Below are 18,274 nucleotides of genomic sequence, written 5' to 3'. Positions count from 1 at the left end.
CGTAGGACTCGGCTGCCCATCTGCAGCACCTCGGGGAGACGCAGGGAGGGGCCCGAGGGCATGCCGGGTAACTGGGCCATGGAAACCTTCTCTGTCCTGACTGGGCTGGTGGTCACACACACGACTTCATTGTCACAAATCAACCAACTGTATCCTTCACCCACACTCTATGCATATGTGTGTGCATATTGTTTTTAAGTGCCAGGGGTTGAACCCAGGGCTTCACACATGCTAGGCGGGCTTTCTTTCTTTTTTTCTTAATGGGGTGCTACGGATGGAACCCAGGGCCACCCTAGCATCACACTAAACTGGTCTATGTCTCAAATTTTTATTTTGAGACAGGGTCTCCCTGGAATTACAGAGTGTGCCACCATGGCCAGGTATATTGAATACTCTATTGTATGTAAATTATGACTTAAATTTTTTTTTTCTAGTCAAGAAGGAAGGGAAGGCCATTCTAGTCTAAGTGTAGCCCCTGGATTCTGCTTAGCTGTCGCAACCTGTGTCCGTTTCCAATGGCTGCTTTCTGCTCCCCTCTCCCTCCTGCCCGCTGCCCTGCCAGTCATTGGGCAGCCCACAGCTGGACACAGACTTGGCCTGGATATGCTGAGGCCGAGCACATAGTGGGTCACAGCTAGGGAGCCTCCAACTTTGAGGATGGGCAGAGGCTCTGACGGCTGGATCACGGGCAGATTCTTACTCATCTTCTGCCCGCGTCTCTGGAGAAGCCCATTCACTTTACACACATGCATTTGTCCCCTGAGTGACTCCCCTGCTCGGGGACTGTGCCAGTTCTCAGGAATTAGAGCTGAATCAAACGCAGGCCTGCCCTTGAGGACTCTGTGGAAATGCCCAGAACATCCAGCAGGAGACAGAGGTGCAGTAATGATGTTAACAGCCGTGACAGCACTGAGCGCCTGAGTGCCCAGGGTGTGTAGGCCCCACGCCTAGAATGCTCCAGGGAGACTAAGGGAGAGAAATGAAGCACAGAGAGGTTAAGTCACTGGCCCAAAAGGAGCACTCAGGGAGCAAGTGGCTGTGGTGGGCTTGAGCCCAGAGAGTCTGGCTCCAGTGACTTCCCGCAAAAAGGCCACTCTGACTGGCTACGACAAAGGTTTTGGAATGAGGAGAAAACTCTTTGAAAAAAGAAAGGGTCAGGCAGCATTCATCTGACATGGGGGCCACCTCCAGGCAGAAAAGGAGGGGCCAAGAGGCCCCTGAAGAGGCTGTGCGACTTGTAACTTCTTCACTGTAACCGGAGGAGCCCAGCAGGGAGTGGAGAGGGGTCCCTCCTCCCAACAAGAACTGTAGACTGTAGGCAGGTAGCACGAGGACAGCCGGCCAGGCACCCAGCAGAAGCTTCCACCTTTGGAACCGACTTTACGGCCTGAGGAAAAGGAGCCCAGGGATCAGTCACCCCTTTTCACAGATGGGAAGACCGAGTCCCTGGCCCATTTAAGTGACCCGCCCAAGGCTGTGTGATAAGAAGCAGAACCTCCCATTCAAATCTCTGCCCAGCCTCCCCTGCTCTGCAGCCGGGGCACACCCAGCCATTCTCTGAGCCTTTGGTACATGAGGGAGGTCAGCCCTGGCACCTCCCAGGCAGGCAGGGCTCCTGGGCACAGACCCACCCCACCCATCTTGGTATTCCCACACTGGGCTTGGGGCCTGGCCCATGTGACAGTGCAGGAGTAACTGTTTGCTGGATGCATAAAAGAGAGGTGACGGCCTCATTCTTGGCATCAGAATTCCTACGGGAGGCAAGCTTCCCCAGCGGGAAGGAGGGAGGCCTGGGGCCTCCTACAGAAGGACCCGCAGAGGTTTGGGGGCACTCAAGATGGGTGGAGCTTACTGGGTCTGGGGCCTGGGACTCCTGCCCCGAAGAGAACCTGAGGCCTGGATCTGGACTGGGGTTCCCCCGACTACAAACAGGGAGGATAATAATCAGGGAACCCTCGTGAGCAGGTGTTTGATGTGTTTGATGCTTCTGAGGAAGAAGTCCCCACCTTTAGAGTCACAGTTACATAAGGAGAGTGCTGACATCTCCACAGCTGGAGTGTCAGAACAGAGACTACCTTCTCTGCAAACCAGCTGAGTTGCTAAGATTCCTCTTTGTGCTTGGCTTAACCACCTCCTTCCAGAAGCCTCTAAGCCACCTAAGTCCCCATCAGTGTTCCCATGACCCCAAATGGACCCTTCAGTGGCCTCTTCATTCTCCTCCTAGACTCAGCCCTCGTAAGTGCCACAGCCCTGAGGGTACAGTGGTCTTTCCAGCCCCCAACCCAGGGCAGAGCACACAGTAGGTGCTCAGCATGAACCTGGGAATCACTGTCACAGCTCACCTTCTTGGTCCCGTACATGACTTCCATGAACTTCTCATCGGCGTCCTAAAAGCGCTGGTCGAGGAAGGAGCTTGTTTTCCGCACCAGGTTCCAGATCATGTAGTTGTTCAGCAGGCTGGGGTGAGAGGACCGCTGGCTCAGAAATGCCCGGGGCTCCCGAACAGCCTCACCCCAGCCTCCTTCCTAGCCTATCTGGGTGCTCGGCTGGCGGCTGCCTTCCAAGCACATGGAATGTAACTCTCCGAGGAACGCCTGGCGCTCCACCTAGAACCCCCCAGTGTCCAGTGCAATCACTTGCATACCAGCAGTGCTCAACACATGCTGCTGCTTAGCTGCTTTGTGTCTGAACCTGTGAAGCTGCTGCCTAGAGACTTGCCTGGTGGTGTATGCTACAGTGGGGAGGAGGCTGCCATTCCCTGCTGAAGGCCAGACAGGAAGTAGAGGCCTTAGAGCAGCAGGGGCAGGAAAGGAAGCTCTGGCCACCAGGTTTCCATGAATGACCGTTCCCATGTCCCCCACCCACAGGGCACAGGAACCTATCTGTGGCTGAGTCATGTTTGCAAAGATGTTACCTTAGTACAAAGATGTTCACTATATTGAACATCTAACCTCAACCGGAATCACCCTAAAAGCCTGACTACGGGGAGAGTGTGGCAAATATTGTATGAACAGTTGACGGAATACTATGCAACTATAAAAATGATCCTCACAGAGGGTTTGGGATGGCACTGGGAAATATTCATAATGAAAGTCAAGGCAAGGCTTGGAGCGGTGGCACATGCCTGTAATCCCAGTAGCTCAGGAGGCTAAGGCAGGAGGATAGTGAGTTCAAAGCCAGCCTCAACAACAGCAAGGCCCTAAGCAACTCAGTGAGACCCTGTCTCTAAATAAAATACAAAAAGTTTGGGGATACGGCTCGGTGGTTAAGTGCCCCTGGGTTCAATCATCAGTACTCCTACTACTAAAATAAAAATGAAAAGTCAAGGGAAAAGTAGATTATCCATCTAGTCACGTTAATGAGAAAGAAGAGCTATGGATTGGAAACCTCCCTTCCCTAACACCTTCTCTCCCTGATATGCACACACACAAACACCCCCCAAAATGACCAAGAGTAATATTTTGAATAATTTTACATTTTTCCTATTTTTCTGTAATTTTCAACATTTTTATAAGCCTTTGAAATAAAAAAATAAAATAAAATAAAAAACCCGTAAGTATTAACCAAAAATTATGGGTGGTATTGGCGGAGTCCTGTTCCATGACAGGCACGGTGTTAAAACATGAATCATTTTGAATCCCCTGCTTGGTAGGTGCTATCTGATCCCCATCTTATGGGTGACAGTATGACCCCGACAAAGGACAAGGGACATGCCACAGCTACACAGCTGGCTGAGGGCAGCAGGATTTGAAGCTGCCCAGGGGACCAGCACCCTCTGCTGCCTCTCAGGGAAGCTCACCAGGGTGCAGCACCCTGCGTCCGGCCGCCCTGCCGCCTCCTGCCCCTCCTGCCCAACAGGGCTGCCGGCCTCACCATCTGTCCGTGGCGTTGATGAGCGCGGAGGCCTGCTCCAGGTAGTCCTTGTCATAGACCACGATGGGCTCGGACGCGTTGATCTCCACGGGGTGGAAGATGGCGTTGAGGAAGGGCAGCCAGTTGATGGCCGGTGCCAAGGTCTGCGAGGGAAGGGGACAGCGTGAGGCTGGAGGGTGGCTTCTCCTCAGCCCCGTCTTTGGGTGTCCCTCAGAAGGTGTCATTGTGCCTCTCCCTGGGACCATGGTGCTGATGGAGCTCCAGGCAGAGGCAGCGTCCCCAGGAGCCAGAGGCAAACCTCATCTGAAGCGGAACCAGGGTGGGAGGAGAGGCTGCAGCAGCAGCAGGCACAGCAGCCGCCACCGTCACCACGCCCTTCCCATGTGGCATGTGCCACTGCCCAACTGACCAAGCAGTGGCCACAATTATCCCCATTTACAGAGGAAGAATGGAGCCTCAGACCCCTAACAGTTAAGAATCAGGAGCTGGACTGGGCTCCTGGTCTAGCTTCCTTGCTTATAAGCTGTGCAACCTTTAATAAGTTAATGTGCCCATCTGTGCCTCAGCACCTCATATGAAAAACAGGGATCATCATGACAATGAGTCCCGTGTATCTGGTAACTGGGAGGGTCACACACAGAAGCCAGCACTGTCCCACTCAACAAGAGTATCAGCAGCAGCAGTCTGCTGCAGAGGATCCAACATTCAGGAAGGCCAGCATTGCGGGGGTAAATTGTGGTCCACAAGTGAGGCTGCCGAGTGGGGAGCTGGGACAGCAAAGTTGGTGATGACTGCAACAAGAAGGGAGAGGCCTGCAGCTCAGCCCTGCACACACCAGGCCCCCGGCTATTTGCACTTGTTTGTTTTGGGGAGTTATTGGGGTCTGAACTCAGGGCCACTTTACCACTGAGCCACACCCCCAGCCCTTTTTATTTTGAGGCAGCTAAGTTGCTTGGGGCCTCACTAAGTTGCTGAGGCTGGCCTTGAACTCTTGATTCTCCTGCCTCAGCCTCCTAAGCTTCTGGGATTATAGGCATGCACCAGCATGCGCCAGCTCTGTTTTTTTTTTTTTTTAAGTATTTTTTGAGTTGTGGGTGGACAGGATGCCTTTGTTTTTATTTATGTATCTTTATGTGGTGCTGAGGATTGAACCCAGTGCCTCACCCACATTAGGAGAGCGCTCCACCACTGAACCACAACCTCAGCCCCAGCAGCTCTGTTTTAAGGTGACCCAAAAAAGACCCTGTACCCAAGGGCTTTCCAAAGAGAGACTTGGCTTTTCATAACTGTCAGCTCCCAACAGATCTCGCTTTCCCTTTGGCACCCCAAGGTGCCCTGCGCAGAGGTTTCTCCCCCAACACCTCCACGTCACGGCCAGCATCTCCTGCAGCAGCAGCCTCCAGCCATGCGAGCTATCCCTCTTGAGGTTGCAGATTTTTGTTATAAAGTCCTACAACATTTTAAAAATAAATTGTGGTAAAATATCTTGCACATTTATAATCCCAGAAACCCAGGAGGCTGAGGCAGGAGGATCTCGAATTCAAGGCCAGCCTCAGCAACCTAGTGGGACCCTGTCTCAAAATGAAAAATAAAAAGGCCTGGGGATGTGGCTCACCCAGCTGCAGATGACTTTTGCAAGACTTGAACTCTGTGCTTTCCACTTCCTACCCCCACCTGTCTCTGTGAGCCTGACGCCGGCCCAAGTGGCCCAACTTACGTGCAAACACATAGGATTCGGGCTTCAATGCTGGCATGTGTCCCTTGGTGTCACCTCCTCAAGCAGAGCTGCACAATGTGTCTGCTCTGGCCCTGTATTCCCCACACGCTCAGTTATTTTTAGTGTGCAGTTTTACAGAACATGAGGCTTTGGGCTGCATATCTCGTCTTTTAGCAAAGACGCCTCTATATGTCAGTCACTTGGATGGGCACCTGACTTAGCTAGCAATCCCAGAAATTACGATCATCGCTTAAGACCCACCAAAAGTGACCCTGGGCCTGGCAGATTTCAAACCCCATTCTCTATTCTCTTGAAAGGGTGAAATGTAAGACAAAAACGGGAAGTGAGAAATGCATTCCCTTCATACAGGAAAACCGTACCCATAAAGCCACCTAAGATCCACCCCGCCTGCTGGGACAGGCAGTCAGCCACAAGACCCCCAATTCACAGAGGCTGAGTTTGCTGATCAGGGAAGGTGACTTTCCTGAGGTTATATGGCTTACTGTGGGTGTATTTGGCGGGGTGCTGGGGATTGATCTCAGGGCCTTGAGCAGGTAAGCACAGGCTTTACCACTGGGCTCCACCCCAAGGCCATTGTTCCTGGGTTTGTTTGTTTATTTATTCATTTATTTTTATTTATTATTATTTCTTACATACATGACAAGGTTTATTTATTTTTATTTTTTAATTTTTTTTGGTTGTAGATGGACATAATACCTTCATCTATTTATATGTGGTGCTGAGACTTGAACCCAGTGCCTCACACGTGCAAGGCAAGCGCTCCACCACTGAGCCACAACCCCAGCCCCTGCTCCTGGGTTTAAGTGGACATCGTATCTATTGGGGAACAAAGATCTCAAAGGACAAATGAGGCTGGGGATGGAGCGGGGGCAGCTCCCAAAGGCGGTATTGTGCTGGTACAAGTCATAGACCAGGTCTCAGTAGGGGGCTGATTGGCATCATCCCTGGGTGAATGTTCCCACCAACACTGATGGCAAACCCCCACAGGGCTGGGAAGAGAAGCACACAGTGGGCCCTGAGCCAGCAAGCACCAGCACAGCCCTGTCGCCCAGCTGTGACATGAGCTGGTGACATGAGCTGGGCATTAGGAGGCCTAGATCAGAGTCCCCAGCAGGAACCAGCTCTGGGCACTGTCTATCCTTTTCCTAAGATGGGGTCAGCGACCCTGCCCCCAGAGCTGACTGCCGTAGGCCTCTCTGCCTGGCCTCCCCTGTGGCCCAGAGCCTCCCCTCTCCCTAGCAGGAGACTCTCAGGCCAATCTCTACATTTCGGTGGCCACAGAATTCAGAGGTGTGTGATGAGACCTTCAAACTGGGTCCAACAATCAGGGTCACCTGACTGCATGGCCTGGGGCAAAGACCTGGGAAAGTGGGTTAGTTTCCTGAATGTCACCAGTTACAGGGCTCACGAGAGCTTCATGAACTGAGGTGGCGGATCCTGGCACAGGGTGAAGCATCAGGTGGGGAAAGCCCAGGATCTGCTGCATCTGGGGCCAGGTGGCGCCCTCACCCCCGGGGCCCAGCAGCCTCCCCGCTGGACCATGTAGTTCGGGTATCCGGTCAGCCCTGGGACTCAACACTCCCAAACTGCTGTCCACTAGGCCAGGGTGGAGCAGGGCTGGCTGTAGTCCTTTGTCTGGGGCCAGAGGGACACACACTTCACCCAGGAAACCCAGTGGAAGCACGACTTCTGGAATGAAGCCTACGAGGCCCTGCACACACCAAGGTCCCCGCGGGGCAGGTGTACACTCAGCTTCCCCAGCCCCTCCCCACCGGGCCCCAGCGTCCTGCTTCTCTCGCCCACAGCACTAGGCAGGGAGACTGGGATTGTTTCTTAGTGTCCCCACTAGACCAGAAGCACAGGAAAGCAGGGCCCAAGGTGGCTCCTGATACATCTGTCAGATGGAGGAGGAAAAAAGGGCAGGAACTTCCTCCTCGAAGGAAGAAGGAATGGATGGGTGAGGAGCGGGGAGAAGACTGGCCAGTGGAACCCACTGCAGGCGCAGGGTCCGCCCCAGCAGAACAGCAAGGGCCACCAGGTGCTCCTGCCTGAGGGCAAGGAACTGGGAGATACGTGGAACCACTCTGCTCATTCCTCGGAGACCAACAGGGCCCAGGACAAGCGGGTCAGCAACAGCACACGGGCCAGAAAGAAGGAAGCAGTAGAAAGTCCACCCCAGGCCCTGGAGGCCTGAGCAGCCACCAGGGGGCAGCCTCGGCAAGGCTGACCTTCAGAGGGGACAGCAGGTCTCTGGTGACTCACACAGTTTCACAGAAAGTGCAGGTCTGACTCCCCGTTACGCTTCTGGATATTGCCTAGGTACATGGTCAAGAGCTGAGCCAAGCCTGAGTCCAAGGGCCAGCACCCCTGCCCTCAGGAGCCTCCGGGACCTGACCATGTCTCTCCATCTCCTGTTCAGCAAAGGGAGAAGCAACGTAGGAATCCACACCCCACCTTTACTTAGTGCTCTGTGCTGGATGACTGGGAATGCCCCTGTCCGTGTGAGCCTTACATCACAACCATGGAGCTGCTAGGGAAACGCTGTCACACGAAGCAGCCCGGCGAGGGAAGAAGCCTGGCTCTGGAGTCCCTTTGCACTCTGTGGTCACTAGCAGGTAATCTTACTTGTCTGAGCCCCAGTTTATCTGTAACCTGGGCATAAACACCTCCTCCCAAGGGTGGCTTTATGGTCATGATGAAGTTGGTATGACCCCTCCCCCCAAGAGCCCTGTCCGACTCCAGTGGCCCTGCACCTGCAGTAGCCGGTGCACAGGGTACCTGCAGCTCGGCGGCCGTCACTTTGTGGTAAATGAGCTCCTCGTCCCGACGCTTCTCCTGGGGAATGGTGATATTGGCCAGCGCCGTCTCAAAGTCCAGGATCTGCTGCATCTGGGGCCGGATGGCGTCCTCATCCCCGCTGCCCAGCAGCTTCCCAAGCTGGACCATGTAGTTCAGGTATCCAGTCAGCACCTGTAGGGCCCAGCACCCCCAAACTGTCTGTCAGTGGCTGTCACCTGCCACCCAGTGGGCCAGGTGAGGCCGGCCCAGCTGCGGCCCTGTGCATGGGACCCAGGAAACATGCTGGAAAATAGCTCTGGGGAGGATTCTGGCGCTGTGTGTCTTCACTGGTGTCCGTGGCGCTCCTGGTAAAGCCCACCGCCTCTGCACACACACAGGTCCCTGAGGCTGGCCCCTGCTGCTCTGGCCCTGCCTTCAGGGCTCGTCCTCAGCCATCTTCCTGTTCTGGAAATGCACCTTTTCTCAACCACCCTCTGCCACCACGTCCCTAGAGCTGAATCAAGTCCTTTCTCGGCTCCCTCTGCCCTGATCACAATGTATACAGTTGGCATCTAGTTGGGTGGTCCGTTAAGTAATGTCTCCCTCTCCTACTGGACCTCAAGCCCCGTGGACAGGTGAGTGAACCTCAGTGGGCCGGGCAGGGGAAGGGAGAGCTGTGAGCGGTTGGAGGTGATCTGGTTGTGGCTCTGGATCTCCCCACTTACTGGCTGTGTGACCTTGAAGAGGTCACTTCTGTGTCTGAGACTTATTTCTTCCTCTGTATAGGGCAAGGTAAAATGAATATCCATTTGACAGATGAAGAAAATGATGTTCAGAGAAGCTGAGTGACTTTGGGGTGACTGGGAGGGTTAGAGGTGAGGTATATATAAGGTCTGAGACCCTCAAATGGTGGGGGCTGCTACTGCCACCTCTCTACAATGGGGACAAATGACACCTAACCCCTGCCCTTTGTGCCCACAGTGCCTGCATATGAACTAGCAAGCCTGGGGGCATCCCTCCCCTGCCTGGGCTGCCTGTTGCCCATCAGGAAAGTGATACCCCTGTGTTCCCCCAGCTTCTAAGACCTGCCCAGGTATGCTGTGGAGGACACGGTGGGAGAACCACCGCAAAGACGCACTCACCTTCTCGTTTTCAGTCTTGTTCAGGCAGTAATCTCTGGAGGGCAGGCCCAGGCCAGACTGGTCCACCTAAAGAGGGAGGCAGAGTGAGAGGAAGGCCCTGCTTGTGTGTCTCCTGCGGCCTCTGCCTGCCCCAGGACTTCTCACACCAGGCACCGAGGACCAGCTCATGTTCCAGCAGGAGCACAAGCTGGTAGCCGAAGTCACAGATGGGATCACTCAGTGATAAGACAGACACGTTCCTGCCCACCTGTGGGGTCAGCTGCAGGGACCTGGGCCTTTCTGAGGGCTGGACAGAGCCTCCTTCCTCTTTAAACACCCCTTGGCTTCAGCAATGCACCCTACTTCTCTAAACCCTTCCCAAGTGGCGAGGAGCCAACACAGGTGACTTAACCTTAACCCAAGTTACTTAACCTTTCTGATCCCCAGGTTCCTTGCCCAGAAAGTTAGGGAGATAATACCTAACCTTCAGAGATGGAATGAGGATTCAAGAGGACGGTGTCAGTACAGGGTTTCCTGAGAGTGGGGCAGGCAGAGGAGGGTCAATTCCTGGTGGCTACCATTGGAACCTTCTGGCTATACCTTGACGCACCTTGGGTAGCTGCTATTATATAGTTCATTAGGGTGAAAAGGGAAGTGTAGCTCAGTGAGGTTGAGCCTCTTGCTAAGGTCACACAGTGAGTGTGTGGCACAGTTGGGGGCTGAGAACTAAGCCTTTATGACCCCTAATCTGGGGGCTCTCCTGGGTGTGCTGTTCCTCAGCCTTGGGCAGGCTCTGGTGGGAGAGATGGACCAAAAGCATTCCAAGCAGCACCACAGAGCCAGAGGCTAAGGGAGGGGACAAAGAGGTGGCTACAGCTGTGCACAGAAGTTTATATCACTCGTCACTTCTGAGGCCCACGATGAGCTGCCCACCAAGATGGGTAGTCTGCCCTCTCATAGTCTCTTGCCTATAAAAATCTCACTGTTTGGGGCTGCCAGAAATAACCCCGGCTTAGAAACCAGAGCCTGCTGCCTCGGCCCAGGGCAGGTCTCCCTCCACCCCAGGAGGCCACACCCTTTCCTTGGCCCAGGCCTGCTCAGTGGTGCCCCTAAATTCAATCCCTGTTACCCACACCCCAAATATCTAAAATAAAACAATGATGTCAAGCAATCTAAGTAAATTTTCAAGAATGAGTGAAATAATTATTATTATTTTTAAAAGGAGTATTATCTTTAAGGACAGACTACAAAGATTAAGGTGAAATCCTAAAAGTGACGAGAAGAACTCTGCTTTCAATATGGTCCAGAAAGCTCCTAAAAATAGCTTCAATAAATCCTGGAGGGCAGGGAGGGGGGAGAGGGAGGGAAGGAGGGAAGGAGGGAGAAAGAGAGGAACACAGTTAATCCTCAGTATATATGGGGTACCAGGATGAATGAGTTGCTCTTTTTAATAGGTCTTAGAGACCAGAACAGGTGAGTTTCCCATTCCAAAAGCTTTGTCCAGCAGGCAAGCATCCATAACCTCAAGCTATTACAATTACAACAGGAAACCCATTATCTTCCTGGCCTGAAGAAAAAGAGGACCCAGCCAGGACAGCCACAATCACCAAAAAGTCAGGACAGAATTCCAAAAGGAAAAAGACACCCCCACCAAAAAAAGCCAAATTTCTGGTATATATTTTCCCCAGTCTTTAAGCCCACATTAAAGGACAGGCCCAAGCCAGTTTGCAGCTGAGGACAGACAAACAGACAGAGATCTGAGCAGGTGCTATCCTCAGCCAAGTTAGAATTTGAGTTTAACAAAATTAAAGGCTCACTAAAACAAAGAAATAAAAAAAACCCTTGAAAACAACCTTTGAAAGAAACCAAAATTTCCACAAATAACACTGATAATATTTAAAATTCCTTGGTAAAAAATGTGATTCAATCTCAAGGGAAAAGATAGTCAACAGAGAGTAAGTTCAAAATGATAGGTTAAGATTTTTAAACAAGGACATAAAAACAGATACTATAAATGTGCTCAATGAGGAAAGGACACAGGAAGGTAATGAATGAAAAAAACAGTAATCTAAAAGAAAACAAAAACATTTTTTAAACAGCAAATTAAATATCTAAAATAAAATTTCCTAGAAGAGACACAACAGGGAAAAGAATAAGTGAATTTGATGACAGATGAACAGAAATTATTCAACTGAAGAAAAGATTAAAATAACCAGGGCTTCAGAGACCTAAGGGGAAGATATTAAAAAGCTAGCCATAGATAGTAATGACAGAACAGAGAAAACAGAGTAGGAAAAATATTTTCATAATGACCCCCCAGAAAATTTACAAATGTGACAAACTTGCCCATTAAAGACTCTACTCAGTCCAACTCATACAGGTCAAATACAAAGAAAACCAAACACAGGCATATCATAATCAAATTGCTGACAACCAAAATTAAAGAGAAAACTCAAAAATTACTAGGAAGGGATATATTTCATAGAGAGGAACAATTCAAATTACTGTAGACTTGTTTTCAGAAACTGTGGATGCTAACAGATGTGGCAAAACCATCCTTAAAGTGCTTGGAGATCGGGTTGGGCATGGACAGAAGAACAGGGAGAGCAAAAGTATCCTTCAAGAATAAAGGTGAAATAATGACAATTTCAAGTAAAAGAATACTTAAGAATTCATTCCCAACTAACTTCAGTACAAAAAACACTAAAAGAAGTTCTTCAGGCTGACAGAAAATGTTATCGGAGGGAAACCTGGATCTTGAGTAAGGAAAAAAAAAGCATCAATAAGTAAAAAGACTTTCTCCTTTTAATGTCTTTAAAACACAGCTGTTTAAAGGGAAAATAACATTATCTCATAGGAGTCACAATGCTTTTAAATATAATACACAAGGCAATAACAGCATGGAGATGAGCAACTGGACCCATAAGGTAAACAGACACGTAGGTCAAAAGATTTCTGCATTTTATGTGAAGTTGTACAATATTAACTCTCAATAGTCTATGAAAAGTTAATGATGTATTTTAAAATCTAAAGAAGCTAACCAAAACAAAAGACAGAGGCATTGTTAAAAAGTCAGTAAAAAACCTAAAATGGAGTCCAAAGAAAATCCAAATGTCAGAAAAAGGATGGAAATATAGTCAAACAAAATACACTTACATGAAACAAACAGAAAACAAATAAATTAGAAAGACCTAAATCCAGTCACACAAATAAAATATTCCATTTTTATCTAGAAGGAAGACAGAAAAGCAATCAAACATATTCCTCCTTTCAGTAAGAGTACACCTCATTGCTCTGTGAGCTCATAAAGTTCTTGCTGCTGTTCTTCTTGAACAAGGCAATTATATTTGGGTTTGGTGGTTAGAAAAAAAGGTGAAAATATTACAATTGCACTTACACATTAAACAAAAAAAGATACAATGCTATACCAGTGTGAAAACTGCATACAAAGGGTTTTTGTTTGTTTGTTTGTTTTTATAATACCCATTACGACCATAAGTCAGTACCAATAAAGCAGTTTCTGTATAACTATCAAGTACATTTTAGTGAATTTTTGCTGATTACCTAACACAATTTGCTATTTAAAAACAGCTATGTGAGCAATCTCTATTCTTAACTTAATTCCACAAACAATTCTATTCATTTCCCGTAATGAGGCCCATGTACTCCCTGTGTTCAAGTCTTAGACCATTAATTCCTATAATGGCAACACACTCTGCCTCTCCAGAGAAACTCTGTAAAAATATTCCTTTCATATTTTTCCTACATTTAAAAAAAATTCTTCCTTATATACACTTTGAATTACTAATCATTTATTTCTGGATTCATAAAATAAAATTCTACATTCACCATTTCCATTTTTGACCATTTACATACTGGTTAATTAATTTTCTGCTACCCAGCCTCTTCCTAGATTATACCAGCAAAACCCAGTGTCAGACACAAAGCACATTCTCAGTGGATATTTGTCCACAGGATAAATATTTCCGGTTACCAAAAGCATCATATATATATATATATATATATATATATATATATATATATATATATATATATATATATATATATATATATATATATAATATATATATTTATATATATATAAAATAAAGGCTATGCTCTTGTTCTTCATTTCTTACGTTTCTATAGCAGAGGTCAGCAAACTTTTGCTGTAAAGGACCACACAGCAAATATTTTAGGCAATCAGAATTCAATTGCTCTCCATACCAACTCCTCAATTCTACTACTATACCACAAAAGCAACCATAGACAATATGTAAACAAGTAGGAGTGGCAGTGTTCAATAAGTTTTATTTATGAAAATAGACAATGAACCATGGGCTATATTTCCCCCATCCCTGCACTAAGACATCAAACCTTATGAACCACTTGGCCTCCCTCAGATTTAAACTTTGGGTCTCTCTTTTATATACTTTCACTTCTGTTTCCAAAAAAAACCTTAAAAACTGAAAGCACCTGCCTTTCATTATGTGCTCTGATTTTATGTTGTAACCCCTGAATGGCTCGTTTAGTTTTGTGATTTTGTCCTCTATGGATAATAAATTTCCAAATGCACATTCCCAGTTTTAAATTCAATTCTGCATTTTGGATCCTGAGCCTCCAAATTTCTACTGAAAGCATTTATTTTTAGTAATTTGCCATCACTTAAAATACACAATATCTAAAGCCAAATTCATCAAATAACTTTCATTTATTCCTCCTATGCCTATGGACAATATCAATCCTTATTAATATTTCTAACACCACAAGTAGTACTATAATCATCCAAGTCAACCAGATTTGTAAACTAGCAGCATCTTTGATTCCCCTTTGCTTCTTTCTCCACCATCCTTATAATTATTTTTTTTTCTTATATCTCCTGAGTTACTTTTTACATTGGGCTTTTGTGACATATCTATTTAACTCCTGAGCAAGAGTCACTCTTAATCATCCTAAAACACAATTTCATAATACATCACCTGCTTATAATGTAATCTTCCTAAAATACTTCTCCAAAAACCCATTACTCCCAGATTTAAGAGGTAAATGAGCATTTTCAGTACTTCACTGTCAACAGAATCTCAAATTCTTCAATCTGAAAAGGAATGTTTATTCTAATCTGTTCCACAAGTGTTTATTGTAAACAGTGTTTCTAACCCTAAAAAAAATATATTAATTTTCTTACAATGGCACATGTTAGTGTCATCATCTAGCGAGGATTATAGGCACTAGGGTCAGAGATGCACAAGAATCACAGACCTTGCATTCAAGGAGTGAACTCTGGTGCCTTACCATTCAAACACTCTTGGTTACATCCAACTGTAATCACAAGGCAGATTAATACTCCTACATGGTTTCAGTCAAATATTTTATGGTTCTTTAGTGTTTCTACCTTTTGTCCATTTAATCAAATCTCACTAATACAATGCTCACCTTCAATTCCATATTTTTTGTACAACTTGCTCAGCTTCCCTAACCTTACTAACTTCACCTTAATACTAGTATCGTATTTATAAATCTGTGTCATACGGAATGGAAGTTACATTGTTTCTTGAATCAACACCAAATAATATGTCGCCTCAAATTAAGAATAAAGACCACACTTTCAGCTCTTAAACTGTTATCACCTATAATACTGAACGCATAAAAGCAGCAATAAAAAAGTTTTTATGTACACAATGACACTGCTACTCAATATAAAAACTTGTTTCCTAGTAGCGGATTTAAACTTTTACTTAACCTACTTACATTCATTCCAGTCCTGATAAACAGCTTGATTTTGCAAGGCAGCCTTTATAAAGGAAACAACTGATGACCAAGAATCAGAACAAAAATAAACAAACCAAAAGGCACTCAGCTGAACCCCTGACATTAGCACAGTGCTCTATGGAATAAATTAAAGCACTCATGCATATGTATTATTGTAACTTGTAAGCAAAAATTGCTGCTGTGAACAGATTTCTAAATTTTGAACTTAGTCTAAACCTTAAAAAAAGTAAAGTATTTTAAGAATGTTCACACTTTAGAAGTCAATAATTTTATCAATAAGCTATCCCAAAATTCATTTTATTTTAGAATAAGTTAAAATTAGTTGGAAAATTTGGCCATTATCTATGTAAATAAAGCCTCAACAATAAATTTACCAAACTATTAATCAAAGCAGAAACTAAACTCTGCAGAAATTAACAGAAAGCAAAACTTTACAACAGATTTTCTACATTTACAACATGAAATTAAAAATTACTAGATACATGGAGAAATAAAAATATAACCGTTAGGAATAAAGCATGCCATACAAACATACAGAGATGACACCAATGTTGACATAAGAAGAAAAGAATTTTAAAAGAGTTATAAATATTCAAACACTATAAGCAAAATATGGTTACAAAATAAATGAACAGAAACTCACTGTACAGCAAACTATTTAAAAATGGGATTCTAGAATCAAAAAATACAATACTTGAAAATTTCACTGAGTAAGCTTAAGAATGGACTAGAACAGAAAATATGATAAGTGAAACTGAACACATCTCAATAAAAAGTTTTCAGTAGGAAAGAAGAAAATACTGCAAAACATGAATAGACCATCAGCTAAAAGGTCCAAAACATGGAGTATCAGAAGTAGATGGGAGTGAATAAACTGTCAAAACTTTCTCCAAAATCAGTGAAAAACATCAACTTGCAGATCTAATTTGCTGAAAAATCTCTATGCGGAACCATAAAGCAAATCTCACCAATTTGCACAATTGTCAAAATGCTAAACTACTTGTGTAAAAAAAGAAATCCTAAATTTCATCAGAAAGAAAAAAGACAATTTACAGTAAGGGGAAAATGATACCAAGAAACACTACTTCTCATCAGAAATAACGAAGGCTAGAAGGTAATAGGATGACAGACACCCTTAAAGGGAGAGGAGGAAAAACAAAAGTCATCTCAGAATCACAGACCATAAATGTAAACTGCAACATATACCAACTGAAGATTTTAGACTGAAGGAAAATGATATGAGATGAAATTTGGATTCACACAAAGAAAAGAAAAATACGAACAGCAAATATGTGAGTAAGGATAAAAGACTATTTCCTTTCATCTTTAAAATGTATGTGATTGTTTAAATTGAAAATCATAAAATCCTTTTGAAAACTTTATGGTATTTTTAGGACAAAGAACATAAAAGAGTTAATGGAACAATACCTGTTTAGATTCTTAATTTTATAATAATGACATAATATAAACACCAAGTACACTGTGATAAGAGTATATATTATAATCCCTATCAAAATCCCTGAAAATAAAGCAAGTATAACTAAAAATCCATTAGAAGGATTAAAACTGAATACAAAAACTATTTGATTAATCAAAAAGAACAGAGGTACCAAAATATTACTATGATGGAACTAAATATAACACACCAATGAGTACAAAATGTTAGACTGTAGAGCAACTAGAACTCTCATATATTTGGAAAATTCTTTGGCACTTTTTCAGGAAGTTAAACATACTTCTACAATTTGACCTAGAAATTCTACTCACAGTATTTACCCAGAAGAAATGAACACAAACAGAATTACACAGAACTATTTATAGAGCTTTGTTCAAAATAGTCAAATCCATGAAATAATCTTAATGCCTAGAGATACCTAAATGGATAAATAAATGGTTTATCAGCACAATGCAATACTACCATTTAGCTACAAAAAGAAAAACTACTAACAAACACAACTTAGTGGGTCTTTTCGATAAAAGAAACCAGACACAAAAGATATCCTGTATCATTCTACTTTTATAACATTGTAGAAGTGGCAAAACCAATCTAAATATGATTTAGATAGCAAAACCATCAAATCAGTGGTTGCTTGGGATGGGTAGGAACTGGCTGGAAAGGGACATGAAAGATTTTTCTTTTTTAATATTTTTCAGTTGTTGATAGGCCTATATTTATTTATATGTGCCTGGGCTTTTTCACCCCAGAGATGGAGGATCCTCTTACCAGATGGAGTTCTTGACCTTGTGTTGCTGCGCGTTGGCCTCTGTCCCTGGCAGCCCGGGCTCAAGGGCTGGCAGAGCCACCCCCGAGTTGGGGGCGCTGGGGGGAAGCTGCTGATGGGCATCAGGCTGCTGTGGTGGCGGCTGTTGTTGTTCCTCTGCCATCGCTGCTGGAGGGGTGGGGGAGAGGAAAGGAGGGAAGATGGCGGCGCCGGGAAGGGTGAGGGAAGAGACGGGGAGGGGAGGAGAAGGGGGGAGGGGGGAGGGGTGGAGGGGGGAGGGGGCGGGGGGGAGGGGGAGGGGGAGGGGGCGGGGGGGGAGGGGGAGGGGGAGGGGGAGGGGGGAGGAAAGAGACGGGGAGGGGAGGACGAAAGGGGGGGAGGGGTGGAGGAGGAGGAAGGAAGCTGGATAAGCTAGGCCTATACCCCAGGGCTCCAGTAAGTCGCTTTCGCCTGCCGCCTGGGGGACATCACCGGGGAGACCAAGCGGCTCCTCACAGCCGGGCGCTTCACCGCGGCAGAGGCATGGCGGCGCCCCTCAGCCCCCCCCGCTGCCTTCTCCCGTCAGCGGCTGGGGCTGGGGGGTGAGGAGGGGGACGTCTGAAGCCGAGGTGTTGGGGCAGGCTCCCGCCAGATCCGAGGAGAACTGCCGCTCGGAGACTTGGCGGCCCGGCCTTCCTTCCTTGTCCCCGGGGCTTTCTACTTCGAGGTCCCCACGCTGCTGTAGCCCCAAGCTCCGCTCCACGCCACGCCCCACGTCACCGCCGCCGCCGCTC

At 46.6% G+C, this 18,274-nt stretch overlaps 1 protein-coding gene across 1 annotated transcript in view; it reads right to left on the bottom strand.

Moving 5' to 3' along the window:
- Window positions 1-17,664, bottom strand: part of LOC143640970 (endothelin-converting enzyme 1-like) — a 30,856-nt gene extending 13,192 nt beyond the window's left edge. Inside the window, 6 exon segments of the mRNA XM_077108458.1 lie at window positions 2,343-2,457; window positions 3,874-4,016; window positions 8,390-8,581; window positions 9,532-9,597; window positions 12,954-13,038; window positions 17,504-17,664. Of these exon segments, the coding sequence (XP_076964573.1) occupies window positions 2,343-2,457; window positions 3,874-4,016; window positions 8,390-8,581; window positions 9,532-9,597; window positions 12,954-13,038; window positions 17,504-17,664 (762 nt within the window).
- Between the last annotated feature and the right edge of the window lie 610 nt (window positions 17,665-18,274).

Source organism: Callospermophilus lateralis, unplaced genomic scaffold (assembly GCF_048772815.1).
Source record: "Callospermophilus lateralis isolate mCalLat2 unplaced genomic scaffold, mCalLat2.hap1 Scaffold_808, whole genome shotgun sequence".
Classification (NCBI taxonomy): domain Eukaryota; kingdom Metazoa; phylum Chordata; class Mammalia; order Rodentia; family Sciuridae; genus Callospermophilus; species Callospermophilus lateralis.
Note: the sequence above shows the minus strand (reverse complement) of the source record. Positions and strands in the feature narration are given on the sequence as shown.